The following is a 15,073-nucleotide window of genomic DNA, read 5'->3' on the forward strand; positions in this document are numbered from 1 at the left end:
AACACCATATACCTGTCTTCATTTGGATTTGTAGCTCTTGGACGACCCGAACCTGGTCTTCTGGTATATTCTAGGGTCTCTCTATACCGTTTTATGGCATCATGAGTTGTGCTTCTAGCCATATTCATAACATTTGCAATGTAACGTACACTGCGTCCATTATCGTAAAGGGCTACGCTCGAGCCACATCTTCAGGTCGCATCTTGTTTTAAGACAAATGTTACAACCCCACTTAAACTCAGAAAATGTAAAAATAAAGAAATAACGAATGATAACGATAGTGAAGCACAAAATGGTTGAGACAAAATTGTTATAGCTGAGACTCCGAAAGCAAAATTGGAATATTTGGTTGTAATGGCTTGTTTATAAAACAAAAAACAATCAACAATGTATACACGTCTCCATAACAACAGATGGCTACCATAATATTGTATGAGAAGATAATGTTTTGCAAAATACCAGCAAATATTAAAGTGTCCGTTTTTTTTTTGTCCCTGAGTGTATTTGAAACTGACGAACGGATGTTTTCGTACATGTAGGCCTACACAAATACTCTTATAAATAGGTACCGGTAACCTATAATTGTACAGCACATAGTGTAGTTATATATTTATTGTATTATCTTTTACTCTCAATCCTGGAATATGATCTGAATAATATCGGAATGTATTTAATCAATGAAAACTTGTTACATTAAGCAATATATTCACATTAAGTTCCGTTCCGTCACTGCAAATAGATCATTATGACACATCATCATCCTAAATATATACAAATAACAAAGAACTTGTTTGGTACAGTGACCTGTTTAATGGTATTTTATGAAATAGGCTATTGAAAATGGAAGGTATTTGCATGCATTTTTCTGACTTGGCTGATTTTACCGACAGTTTTACATCCACTGAATAGGTAATACTGATCGATATTTAATCCCTTGAAGCTTAATGGATTATGTAGGCTTCCCTTAGACCTACAGGTTTGTTCCTTTTCCTTTCGCTGTAATGTTTTTCAAGCCAAGTTAATCGAAAATTAGTTAAATGCTGTAAATGCGTGTTATCCATATTTATATGCGTCCTGCAATGTATATATGAAATTTTCATTCCGCTGGAAAAAAAAAATCATGCTTAGGTCTAGGCTACACAGTTTATCGTGCTTGCCCTCATTCTATGGTAGGAATATTGAAAATTAACGAATATATAATCGTTTCTTTTTTATTAGAGGATTAAGTTGAATATTTAAGGATTTTATAGCGATAATATTTTTTTATTTACTTAAGGAACCCGGAGGTTCATTGCCGCCCTCACATAAACTCACCATTAGTCACTATCCTGAGCAAGATTAATCCAATCTCTACAATCATATCGCACCTCCCACAAATCCATTTTAATATTCTCCCATCTACGTCTCGACCTCCCCAAAGGTCTTTTTCCCTCCTGTCTCTCAACTGATACTCTATATGCATTTCTGGATTCGCCAATTACATGCTACATACCCTGCCCATCTCAAACGTCTGAATTTAATGTTCCTAATTATGTCAGGTGAAGAATACAATGCGTGCAGTTCTAGTTGTGTAACTTTCTCTATTCTCGTGTAATATTTCATCCCTCTTAGCCCCAAATATTTTCCTAAGCACCTTATTATTTTTCGATGTAGAATAATATTGTAAAGTGGCATTTCAATGCATGCAAAACACTCTTCTTGTTCTTGTTTAGTCAGTTATCCGAAAACAGATTGGAACTTCGTAATTAACACGAATAAGGTGTCGCATGTGAAGAAACTAAGTCAGGAGATAATCGGGTAGGGCGGATAGTTTCTTTCCCTCTCCATTGCATACATCACTGACTAGTAACCTATTTCACTTAATCAGAAACAGGCAAAAAAGCGTAAGGATCTCCTCAGTTTGTATACTTTAATATATGCACACTGAGGTTAAACAAAAATATGTTTTATAGTGAAAATATTTAATTCAATTAGTTTACGGGAAACACCAAATAGCTGCAAAACGGTTGAAGGCGTATAAGCTGAGTACGAAGGAACTTCCCAGCTCTCGTTCAGCGTAGAAACTTACTGTATTGTAAACAAGCAACAACTTTCAGGTAAATAAAATGAATGTTATATTTTCAGGGTTAATAGATGTGATTAAAAAAGAACCTGAGATGGACCCATTATCTCCACAAAAGGAAGACACATGTGAGGAAGAAGGCGAAAACTTATCAATGGTAAGTGATTAACTACATGATCTTTTACTTTACAGTCCCATGGTGATTATAAAAAGCGATTTGTAATTGTGTAGTTCGCGTACATCACTCGTAATTCAAATTTTTTTATAGAACCAATACATTGACAAACCTTTGATAATACTTTTCACACCATTCCTTGCGACTATAATATTGTAATTGAACATTTAACTTCTTGATATGATAAATTATGTAACTTCTTCACATTGTCATGGATGTTGCTAAAAGAACTATCTATTTAATGAAATAGTACATGTCAAGTCATTTTTTAAAAATAAAATTGAAAGTGACAGAAAACGGTCACTGGGATGAAGAAGTGGCTTATGAAAAATGCTTTAATTATTGTCGTACTGGTGGGCAGTTCAGTGAATCCCTAAACATTGCACAATATTTCTTCTCACTTCCATCACGGGATGTCAATATAGAGAGAGTTTTTAATTCTTGTATCTTCACAGGGGACAGAAGAGAGAAACAGGATCAGTAACCGGGAACATTAATTGTGTTTTCCCTTGTTTCAGCTTCAGAAAATTTACATGCAGTGACTTTTATAGTTATTTACTTAATTAACCTGTCTTACTGAATGTAATAGCAACTTCAAACAAATATTACTGGAGTAATAAATCTAAGTAAATATCTTTCATGACATAACTGTTTGCACACACTATATTTTGCCACAAATTTTTGCTCATTGCACAAAATATATATAAATGTAATACAACTATTATACCATTATCTGTTCAATATATAATACTGTTTTATTCCAATTTTTTTAATTACACAATACTATTTTATGGCAAAATTATTTATTAATTTTACAATACTGTTCATGTGTTTTAATATAAACTTCTGCAAGATTTTTTTTAAAGGTTGGGGTAGTGACAGGTCTCCCAATTTTGACTGATGCAGTTATGGTTATCCTATTTATATCACTTTATTCTTTCTTTGGACAGATAACGATGTCGTGTAGGTCCTAATATAGTAGAAAATACGTGTAGTAGAAATAAAGATGCGAATGAAAGAAAATAAGTAGAAAAGTGCAGGACAAGAATGAGAGAAGAGAAAACGTAGCGACTATTTAATGAAGAAAAATTATTTTCTACTTTCCTTACAGATGTCGCTAGTACTGTTCCCCATCATATTCCAAAATAATGTTGCGGAAAGGAAATTGATGTTCATAAATTAGTTTTTGTTTATATTTTTTATATACAGATAGGGAATTTCTTGCAAGTGGATGTTAGTGAGATCAAGATCGAACCTTTAGACCAAAGCTGTGATGACGTATCAGACATCAAATGTGAAGACAATGAAGATTCTACTTCATTCCCAGTATTGAAGTTTGAACCTGAGGTGAGTTTTATTGTTCTAGATAGGCGTTTGTTAAATTTTTGGTCTTGAAGTTATGAAACAAGAAGCGAAAGATTTTCAGACACCAGTTAATTTTCAGTTCTCTCTAGTTTACTCTATGTCAATTTTCACACCATATATACTATTCTATTATGTTTACTATGTGACAGTATCACTTTTCTTCTTTAGGAAGAGTCGTGTAACGATACAGTGAAGGAAGAGTTGATAACAGACGAAGTGACACGCTATGGTGACCGGACAGACGGGTGAGTACACTAGTGTGTGAACTTGCTTGTTTACCATATTCTTTAGCTACCGCATTTGTGACATAAAAGGAAAATTATACAACAAAACTTCATTTATATGCTTTTATGCTGGTCTAAAAAAAACGCATAAATGAGGAAAATATATAACTGAGAATTATTATTTGTAGACGACCAGATTATTATTGCAAGAACAGAATCCGAACTCCAAAATGCCATACATAACTTAGAAAATTCTATATTATTATTATGATGTACTGAAGTACATATGATATTTCCGTGCAGAAATTCTGCGTCATCATATGAGAAAAGATGAGTGGAACAGAGACGAATTCTCTCCAGCACCGGGAATTGAACCCAGATTTTCAGCTCTACTTGCTGACATTCTATCCACTAAGCCACACCGGATTCCCATCCCGATGTCAGATTGAATCCTCTCAGTTTAAGTTCCACTTCTTGGGTTCCCTCTAGTGGCCTACACTCATGCACTGCGTCATATATGTATGATAATGGCACAATGTCCATACATGTGCTGAGGTGCACTTGTTATGAGTGACTAAGTGGCCGGGATCCAACAGAGTAAGCGCCGTCTGCATGAGGGTAGGCCACTAGAGAGAACCAAGAGGTGGAACTTAAACTGAGAGGATTCAATCCGACATCAGAATGGGAATTCGGTGTGGCTTAGTGGATAGAGCATCAGCACGTAGAGCTGAAAAACCGGGTTCAAATTCCGGTGCCGGAGGGAATTTTTCTCTGTTCCACTCATCTTCCATCTTAGAAAATACTGCTTCTAAATTTGATATGATAATCTCAACACAGAAGACGAAAATAATGGCATTTTTAGACACAGAACCAATTCAGAGTAAAATTTGTGTAAATAATGTTAAATAGAACGTGTTAATTCATACCTTGGCTACAATGAGCATTTGCTCACGAAGAATATAATAAAGATTAAAACTTCCGAATTCACCAAGATCCTAGATGTAATCAATCAGGTTTTTAAGTCTTCTCAAGTCCAGCGACACACTAGACTCAGGATATATAAAACTCTTACTCGATCAGTTCTCACATATGGAAGCAAAGCCTCGACCATCAAAAAAGGCTGACGAAAGGGGACTCACAACAGCCGATATGCGATTTATGAGAAGAACTGCTGGTTACTCCCTCCTTGACCATAAAAGAAATGAGGACAATATTAAAGAATTAAAAGTAGATACAATTACCGATACATAGAACAATATAGACTGAACTGGAAAGAACATGTTACCAGGATGCCATCCATCTGTTTGACAAAACTGATGTTATGCTATACTCCAAGAGGCCGAAGAAACTTGGGAAGACCTAAAAAGTGCTGGATAGACACCATAACAGACTCCTAGGTCTAATACGTGAAATGGTTATGGTGATGATGAAAACTGAAAATGATGTTTAATAACATCTGAAATAGCATTTTAAAACTATATGGGAAGAAAGAGTTAAGTCAATTCATTAAAATATTCAAAGAAAAATTTAGAACTTCATAGTTCAGCCATTTTTGAGTCTATAATACGGTACTCAAATTTATAATTCTTTTTTGATGACTGTAAGATTATTTGTAGGAAATCGTAATTGCTTAGAGCAAAAGTTGGCTGATATATTATATTATATTTCAAACTCCAATTCAAAATATTTACGAAAGTGATATCTTGTTCTTAACGTGTGATCTTCATTTAATAATATGTGATTATTTTTACTAAAAGTCAGTTATTTGGGTCTGCAGGCTCCTAAGGAGCATACCTTGCCCTCAAATTGTGATGACTTCCATAATTTGTTCACTTACGTCATGATTTGTTACGAAACGTTTCACTGTTTATAATCCAGTAACAGCATAATTAAAGAGCTCAACATTGTTGGAGGGAGAGAAGCATGGGCTGCTTCGAATTTCCACTTTTTTCGAAATGGGTCACATCTTAACAATAAACATGGACAGTATTTTCGTGCTCTTACATTTTCATAACAAATCATATTTCGAGAAAAATATATTTAGAAATTAGAAATGACGTTTTGTATCTCCGTGAGTTTAAAATATGGTCGTATAAGTGCATCTAGATTAATTGCATCATGATGTAGAATTTTTCTTGTAGTTGTATTGCATTTCTGGTTATGTGGAAGAGAAGGCCTGTGGCCCTAACTCCATCAGAGTAAATAAAAATATAGAAAGAATAACGAAAAACCTATATGTAAAGTATTGGAATTTTGCTGGAACGAGCATGTGTGAAAAATGCATAACTGCAACACATGTAAAAGAAATTTTACTATATATTTTAAGCTTCGGTCTCAGTGAGAGAAATAGATTGTAAGTTTTAGAGTTTTGTTTATTAAAAAGTATTAACTGAGCAATGAGCCGACAATTTTATTGCTGGTTCAGCTAAAGTTATCTTGACTTACAGATTTAAATAAAATATCGACTGACAATTTTCGGGTATAACTTTCTCATATTTCAAATATTGATGACAAAGTATGTGTGAAGTTAATTTGGTTATGTCTGACATTTGAAGTATGAATTGAATATAATTGTTTCGTTATATAAATAGTGTTTTAAAGAGCAGTCACATTGTATGTTTAATGAGAAATTTCTATATTTCTAATTACTAGAATTTCGTAGTATGAAAAGGGAAGGAATTCAGATAGAACTGAGGAAACAATTTTAGACGCAGTCGTTTGTAATTGTACACGTCCTGGTACAGTGTACTATTTAAAGAAATGCAAGAGACTTGTGATAAAGACAGATTTGAAATTATAGACTTTTCACTTATTGGTGCGATTATGAACATGTATTCTAAGTCTTCTGTCCTTCTCAAATTCGATCAGATAAATGGTGGTCAGAATATCTCACCAAGAAACTGAAGGAATCAAATTGAACCATTATAATCGAGTTGCGCACTTGCGTTCTTTCTGAGATTTTTCGTCAAGTCACTAACGACAAATGACGAGAAACTTCTTGGTATTTGATTCTCAGGGCCATTTTCCTTATATTATACTTCAATCTTCATTGCAACACTGATGGTGGGACTACTTTACTTCATGTAACATTTCATTGGATTCCAAAATTTCACTGGGAATTGTAACACTAGCCTTAGTGACTACAGATATGTTATTGATTTTCAGGACTCATCATAGTAACGTCAGCAATGGAGAAAGCAATGCAAGTAATACTTGTGTGAAGAATTCACAACCAGTTAAAGTAAATATGCGAATCCATTCTGGAGAGAAACTCTACAAGTGTAAGATTTGTGAGAAAAGATTTACAACCAATTACTACTTAACGTGTCATATGAGAGTACATAATATAGAAAGTGCGTTTAAATGTGATTACTGTTCTAAGTACTTCACTTCCAAGAAAGACGTTGAAAGACATATACGTATTCATACCGGGTATAAACCATTTAAATGCGACGTCTGTGGTAAGGATTTTACACAGTCGAATAAGTTGAAAGACCACGTGCGTGTCCATACTGGGGAGAAGCCCTATAAATGCGAGAAGTGCATGAAGAGTTTTAAACGATCACATCATCTGAAACTTCATATGCTAATTCACGCTGACGAGAAACCCTACAAATGTGATGTATGTGGAAAGACTTTTACTAGCAATTATTATTTTGCTTGCCACATGAGAGTACATGATGATAGTGCCTTTAAATGTGACATATGTTCCAAGAGTTTCTCTTATAAAATTGATTTGGAGAGGCATAAACGTGCCCACACTGGAGATAAGCCGTTCAAATGTGATATATGTAGTAAGAATTTCACGCGGTCTGTTATTTTGAGAGATCACATACGTATTCACACTGGGGAAAAGCCATTTACATGCGACGTATGTAGTGAAGGGTTCAGGAATAACAAATTTCTGAAACGTCACATACGAAAAAAACACACAGGAGACTTAGCTTAGTAATGTAGCATTTTTAGTGAGAATATGGGATACGTGGCTGAATTTCGCGCTCTTATGAAGGAGTATCTCTTCACATGTAAAATATCTTACAAACAGTTCCTTATTCTTCGGCTTTAATAATGTCCTTATGAGTTCTAACAGATCCCTTTCCTTTTAAGTGTGAAATATATGGCAAGAATATAAGTAATAAGAAATTGTATTGTAATAAAATTTCGTTCGAATTCACACGTGGAAGGAAACTGAATTGTTACCTTTATGTTCAAAGTGCACTTGTTTTCTGGCATAGAATTCAACTAGCGTTTCTGTGAATTTCTTCATAATGAAACTTCGATAAAGTCGTCTTTGTTTGCTAGGATGAGAATCATAATACATTGGACTTTTGTTCCAAATGGGAATTGAAATGGGAATTATCTTTTTCTATGATAGTGCGTAAAGTTGCATTTTACCCAGTGTTGTTAGTGTGTAAAATGAACGTTTAAAATATCAAAGGGTTATAATTAAACTGTGTTCAGCTTGGCACAGCACGGACTGTAATGATCGAAGGAGTGTGAAACCTCGTAGATATGCTAATAATGCAATGCGCTCCCGAATTATGCAAAAAAATAGTTTCAATTCTTGCCACCAGGTGAAAAATGGCTCTGTAGGCAGTCAGAACGTGGTATGGGAGCAGGAAAAGGCAATAAAGATCAAATACTTGATAACGGTGTTTCTGACACGTTTATTAGGAACTATGGTTACAAACACTGTTCTACATGGTCTCCCACCCCAGCAACATGTTGCATTCATAACACGGTATGGTCGACAGTTGCTCGCAGCATATCTGGTGAAATCAAAGCTACATGTCATATGCTAGCCTTTAGATCAGGCAGAGACCGGATATGTCCCTGAAAAACACGAATTCCCACAAATATCCCCACAACCAGAAGTCATATGGATTTAGGTCGGGGGAGCTTGAAGGCCATGCATCTGGAAATTGCCTAGAGATGATGCGGTCATTACTGAAAGTTTCTCGCAGCAAATCTTTCATGTGGCGAGCGACATGTGGTGGCCTGTCTTGAATGAAAATAATGGTGTGGTCACAGTTGCGTTCTTGCGTGTTGCACGAACAGGTCCCTATAATGTGCAGATGTCACTGTACACCTAACATACCCGCGAGGTGTTCATGTGTTTGATCTTTCCTGCGAGCGCATTGCTTAATAAGCGTATCTACGAGGTTTCACATGCGTACAATCATTACAGTCCGTGTTGTGCCACGCTGAACACCGTCAGTTTAATTATAACTACCTGGTACTAGTGAGTAAAAAAAAAGGTGAGCAATTACTACTTTATGTACTGGTATTCATTTTACGCACTGCCAAAGAAAATGCAATATTCAGTGTACAAACTTCATTCAGTAAGAAATTAATGCATTACCTCGATCTTTCATGACGTATTACATGTAACACAAATGAGTAACAAAGTTAACGTTCTATTTACATTTTAGCCCGTATTATTCTGAAGTTACATATGTAGTAGGCCTACTCATTGCAACAAAATGTAACATTCAACTTTTCATAACTACTTTGTTGATTATGCCGGTTTAGATGGCCATGAAATCATGAACATGAATAAAACGGGCTGTCATTCTATGGGTACTTATTTCTTAATGGCTCTGAGTTTAGACAGCCATGACATTGTGATATTATAAACTCTCCAACTACTTGAAATATTTATTCATATAATTACTGAATTTAAGTGGAACTTTTGAATCCAATATGAATCTGCAGGTCGTGCAACATAGTTTTACAGCAATTGTCTTCCGTGATTCATTTGTTTTTATATTTGCTTCAGCAGTTTACTTTATTGATTAGCAAGAGATTCAGGAATTTACAGAAGATACTTTTTTATTTTATTTGCAGTGCAAATGGCATTCTGTATGGTGTTACGTGAGCTTATTTAACTATTCGAAAGACATAAGATCATTTTTCTTCATCAACAAGTGAGGGAAATTTCCGAAGAAGTTGGAAGAAGTCACAGTGAAGTTATTGGGACACGTAAAACATTTGAAGAGACTGTAAATGTTGACAGGCCACGAAGTGGTTACCCTGGGTCGACTACAAGGATTGAGAATCGCTGTCAATAGAAATCTCAGAAGGAACGAGACGAAACTGCACTGGATGCCATTGAAAGGCGTTTTTACACACAGACGATAAGAAATCCGTCTTCACCATTGTAACCTTCACTGAGACGTCCTTGGCAAGTGCTGGCATTAACCGCAGTTCATGGTGCAAAGTGCCAGTGGGCAAGAAACCATCGAGAGTAGACGTTAGAAGATTGGCACCATGTTCTTTTCACTGACGAAGTATGCATCTCCATTGTGCCTGATGATTGTCGCTGTCGTATTTGAAGAGAGCCTGGATAGATAGCCTGTCGGCAACACCCAATCCCTTAAAGACAATATGTCAAGGAGGATGCTTGCTGTATGACCAGAGGGGTTGTAATAGGGTACTGAATTCACCAGATGGGGTGTAAAAACTATTTCAAAATATAGAATCCTTACGTGTACCTAGTTGTAAGGTAATTTTAATTATGCGTTTATGATTTTCTTCATGAATACTTTGAATAAATTTTCTGTTCGATTTTAATTATTATATTAACATACTCTTACCAAAATTCAAGGTAGCCTACACTATGCAATTTTAGCAAAGCACCAGCAGTGCAAAACTTTTTTTTGATGTATAATAGATACCAGATTTTAATAGCAAGTAATATTTGGATAGTGCCAAGATATAACCCATGAAATAGGTTTAAACATTTAAAAAACATCAGAACTATTTATAAATATAAATTTTTTCAGTGAATACCATTGGATATATGTATTTGGAAATGAACAGTGAGACAATTTAGTCAAGGAATTACACAAACGAAACAAAAATAAGTAGAAGTGTGATATTCAGAAATTTATTCAGATGGGAAAATTCTCTTTCCGGATAATCACACCCTAATAAATAAAACAAACAACTAGAAAAACCCACTAATACGAAGTTTAGCAGCAATGAGCAAACAGCAGCTTTCAGATTGAGAATAGTTCCATTATAATAAGTGCATCTTGGAAGAAGGAATTTTCAAACATAGCCACACGTGCCTAACTCTAAATTAAGTAGAATTTAAATTCATCAGAAATAGTTTTAGTAACTTCATTGGAACATTTTTGAGGGCACTGTGATAACCGAGAACAACAACAATAGATGTGTGGAAAGAAAGAGAAAATGGATATCAGCTTCCGGCATTGTTAGTTCTTAATTTTAATTGTATAGGATGTTATTTCAGCTGTAGAGGTCCAGTCAAATATAGAGAAATGACTGTTTTTTCACTGCTGATGACCTTAATTTGGCTCCTTGTATGTGCCAGGTAGGATTTGTAGAGATAAAAATGATTAAAAAAAGAGGGTTTTTGCTGTTATTTTATTGGTATCAGTACTACTGTAATGTAAAACTGTTTCTTTATTGGATGGATTGCTTACAATCGTATGTGAAGAATTACTTTATGGTGTACCTGTAAATTCAGAACCCCAATTTTGTGAGAACTTGGAAGATGTCCTCTGCAGATAGATTTGTGGGACTTGAATTAGACATACTGGTTTGTGGTCTCTATGAGTGTGCACCAGTCTGTAACAATTTCAACTTTTTGCTGAAAGGAAATTGTAAATTTAATTTATAGGACAACTTAATGCTTCCTTCAAATTGAACTTTTACAGGAGAACTATCGGGTCTAATACGTGATGATGACTATCGGGTGCTCAGTGTGCAATTTAGTAGCTGTTGCCCTTAATTTTAAAGTCAGAAACCTAGGTTGAATATTGTTGGCCATTGAAAGAGACTTTGAGTATGGAGACAATTTTATATGTTTTGCGGAAGTATAAACATAGAGTGCTTCCTTGCACTAGAATTCCTGCATAAAATAAAATAACTTCTTTCATTTTGCGATTCTAATGTATATAATATATAACTTTAACATAGGCAGTGAGCCAATTATGTGCATGTGAGAAATGTCAAGTTCCTGGTGAAAGAAGATATGATAAGTTATACACATTATTCTCTGTATATTGAAATAAAATAATATATCCCTTTTGCTTAGTGCTTTCATTTCATTTGACATCTTTTCGTCCTATCCTCATCCTTGACCAAGTTCAGTTTTCAACGAAAGCCACTTGAGATACTATATTAATATTCATAAGAATTAGTTGCAGATGAATGTCATGTATGTTGCCTCCTATTATTTGAATTAAGTCTATTGACATACTAGAATTCTAGAAAGGAGGCTTAGGAGGATAGTAGAAGATGATATAGAAGACGAACAAGCAGCTTTTCGTCCTGGAAGACAAACACAGGACCACATATTTATACTTAGAACAACAATAGAGAAGAATCTGGAGAAAAACAAGGACCTCTATCTGGCCTTTATTGATTTAAAGGCAGCTTTTGATTTGGTCCCTAGAAAACAAATTTGGGAAGTGTGAAAGCAAGGAAAGTACCAACAAGATTGATAAATGCTGTTATAGCACGTACGAGGAAATGGTGGGAGTAGTAAGAATGGATGGGGAATTATCAGAAGAGTTCAGAATGGAGCTAGGAGTTAAACAGGGAGACAGTCTAAGCCCGCTTCTCTTCATAATATTTATGGATGAAATAATTAAAATATGTAAACGTAGGACACATAGAACTAAAGTGGGAAATTGGAGATTAAGACCAGTATATTTACAAATGTTAATCTATGCGGATGATATAGCATTAATAGCAGAAACACCTGAAAGGCTACAACATATGCTGATGGAATGGAATGAAGAGTTAATGAGAAAAGGGATGCGGATTAATGTCAACAAGAGTAAAGTAATGTGGATCTCTAAGGAAGATAGACAGGAAACAGAATTTAACATTGAATGTGAAGGACAAAACCTGGAGAGAGTGGAAAGTTTTAAATATTTAGGAACAATAATAACTAGTGATGGAAGAGTAGATCAAGAAGTACTGAACAGGGTAAAGAAAGCAACATCAGCATATTATCAAATAAATAATACAATAGTTGGGAAAAAAAGAAATAACCACTAAGACTAAAATACAGATATATAATTCAATAATTAAACCTATAATACAATATAGTACTGAAAGCTTACCACTCTTAGATCGACATCGAAGTAAATTAACAGCAGTGGAAATGAAATATCTTAGAAGAACTGTAGGAAAGACCAGAAGAGATAGGATAAGGAATGACAGAATAAGAGAAGAAGTTAAAATGAGAAAGCATTAACAGAGGTGATTAATGAAAGGCAATGAAATGGTTTGGGCATGTATATCATATGGGAGAAGAAAGGAAGGTTAAACAGGTGATGGAAATGAGAGTGGAAGGAAGAAAGAGAAGAGGAAGACCAAGGATTAAATGGGAGGATACAATAGAAAGAATAGGCCAACAGAAAGGAAAAACAATGGTAGAGATGAAGAAATGTGTAGAGACCGGGAAAAATGGATGAAATGGACGGAGAGAGGCGAATGCGACGCTTAGCAGCAGAAGGGACTGAAGAAGAAGAAGAAGAAGAAGAAGAAGAAGAAGACATACGAAACATAAGTTGGAATATTGGGAAATCTTGCTTTTATTTTCATATCCATATTTATTCAGTCTTTAACCATTACAAAATTCAATAGACTTTGTCAGATAGAGATTAATATAATTATATATTTTACAACATAATTTACAATAAAAAAATGTAAAGGCACTGATATAATATACAGGTGTAAAAAGATATATGTTACAAGGCTCAGTGGTAGGTAGATGGGTACCATGTGATCATATTTTGTTAATAAACCCATGTGCAGAAACGCTTTGTTTACATGCTAGCATCTCTGAAATGTTGTTGTTTTTTTCTAATGCCAGGCGTTTGACAATAAAGTCATTTGACCTCTTGCACTCCAATATTTTTCAAAGATATTATCATGACCAGCCACTGAAGCACAGATTTTGAGGTGTTCCGAATCCATTTCTTGGTTTGAGTAGCACAATGGACAGTTAGGGGACTGATATATTCCAATTCTATGCAGGTTTTTGGCCAAACAATCATGGCCTGTTGCCAATCTAAATGCCGCTACAGACGATTTTCGTGGTAAATCGGGAATTAACTGTGGATTTTGATGCAGAGAGTTCCATTTTTTCCCTTGGATTGTGTTATCAAATTTTGTTTGTTGAAGTCAAAGTATGTAGATTTAATAAATCTTTTCACAGAGTAATACTTAGATTTAGTAACAGGTCTGTAAGTAGCAGTGCTGCCCTTCTTTGCTAAAGCATCCACATTCTCGTTTCCCAGGATTCCACAATGGGATGGTATCCATTGGAATACAATTCTTTTATTGACTGATATTAATTGAGAGAGCATTTTAGTTATTTCTGCTGTTTGAGATGAAGGTGTGTGTTTAGAGACTATTGATAGAATAGCTGCTTTGGAGTCTGATAATATAACTGCATTTTTAAATTTACTGATGTGGCATAGAAGATTCCTGAGACTTTCACTTATTGCAATGATTTCTCCATCAAAACTTGTTGTTCCATCTCTGAAATGTGGAGGAGAACATAGGCAGTATGGATAAAAAAACTATGTAACATTCAGTGACGCAACTCTACACTCTTTCTTTTCGTCGGTGATATAAGGATAAATTTAGGGAATGGATGTTGATGACCTAAAAATCTACTTAAAATGATCATTAAAATGCCCTTAAACTAATGGAAAAATAACATAAGATTAAAAGAAAATGACATTTAAATATTATTCACCGTACTCGCGCCACAACTTAAAAATTAGTCACCTTGTTTCAATGACTGTCCTGCAAATCTCGAAGAGAGGAGATAACTTCCTGGAATTTGGCTAAGATAAAGGAAAAGAACATGCAACAAAATGAAGGTTTGAAGGAAAAACTACAGTTTTTAATGAGGGTTTACAATGTGTTTCAATCAGGGGTAGTCGGTCAAAGCCCTCACTTAAACTAAGCTGTTGTCAAGTATTTTATATTACTTCCGTTGTGCGAAGTCAAGCCTTCAGTGGAATGAGGGATGGTCTTTAGAGTCTGTTCCAAACTATAAAACTCAAACTTCACTGTTATTCACTTATTCAGTGGTAATTACTACTGACCTATTCGCTTATAAAATGATACAAATCTATCGGTAAAGAAGAAAGTAAAATGCATTCCAAATGATCTAAAATAGGGGTCGTCAGCACAGAGCACGCTGGGCTAGTCTCTTTTACCCGCGGAAAACGCAGTGCACTAGGGTGCACT

The 15,073-nt window shown here is 35.0% G+C and overlaps 1 protein-coding gene across 3 annotated transcripts; it reads left to right on the forward strand.

Annotated features, from left to right (window-relative positions):
- Positions 1-769: 769 nt before the first annotated feature.
- Positions 770-11,886, forward strand: LOC138693308 (zinc finger protein 227-like). Of its 3 annotated transcripts, none has more exons than XM_069817187.1 (5): positions 770-847; positions 2,125-2,219; positions 3,447-3,584; positions 3,771-3,847; positions 6,992-11,886. In XM_069817187.1, exons 1-5 carry the CDS (start codon positions 841-843, stop codon positions 7,773-7,775), a joined length of 1,101 nt encoding a protein of 366 aa, XP_069673288.1. In that variant the 5' UTR covers positions 770-840; the 3' UTR covers positions 7,776-11,886. The 3 variants fall into 3 exon arrangements, with proteins under 3 accessions (XP_069673288.1, XP_069673306.1, XP_069673298.1); XM_069817205.1 differs by having other exon boundaries at positions 9,674-11,886; XM_069817197.1 differs by having other exon boundaries at positions 774-909.
- The last annotated feature ends 3,187 nt before the right edge of the window (positions 11,887-15,073 follow it).

Source organism: Periplaneta americana, chromosome 2 (assembly GCF_040183065.1).
Source record: "Periplaneta americana isolate PAMFEO1 chromosome 2, P.americana_PAMFEO1_priV1, whole genome shotgun sequence".
In the NCBI taxonomy this organism is placed as follows: Eukaryota; Metazoa; Arthropoda; class Insecta; order Blattodea; family Blattidae; genus Periplaneta; species Periplaneta americana.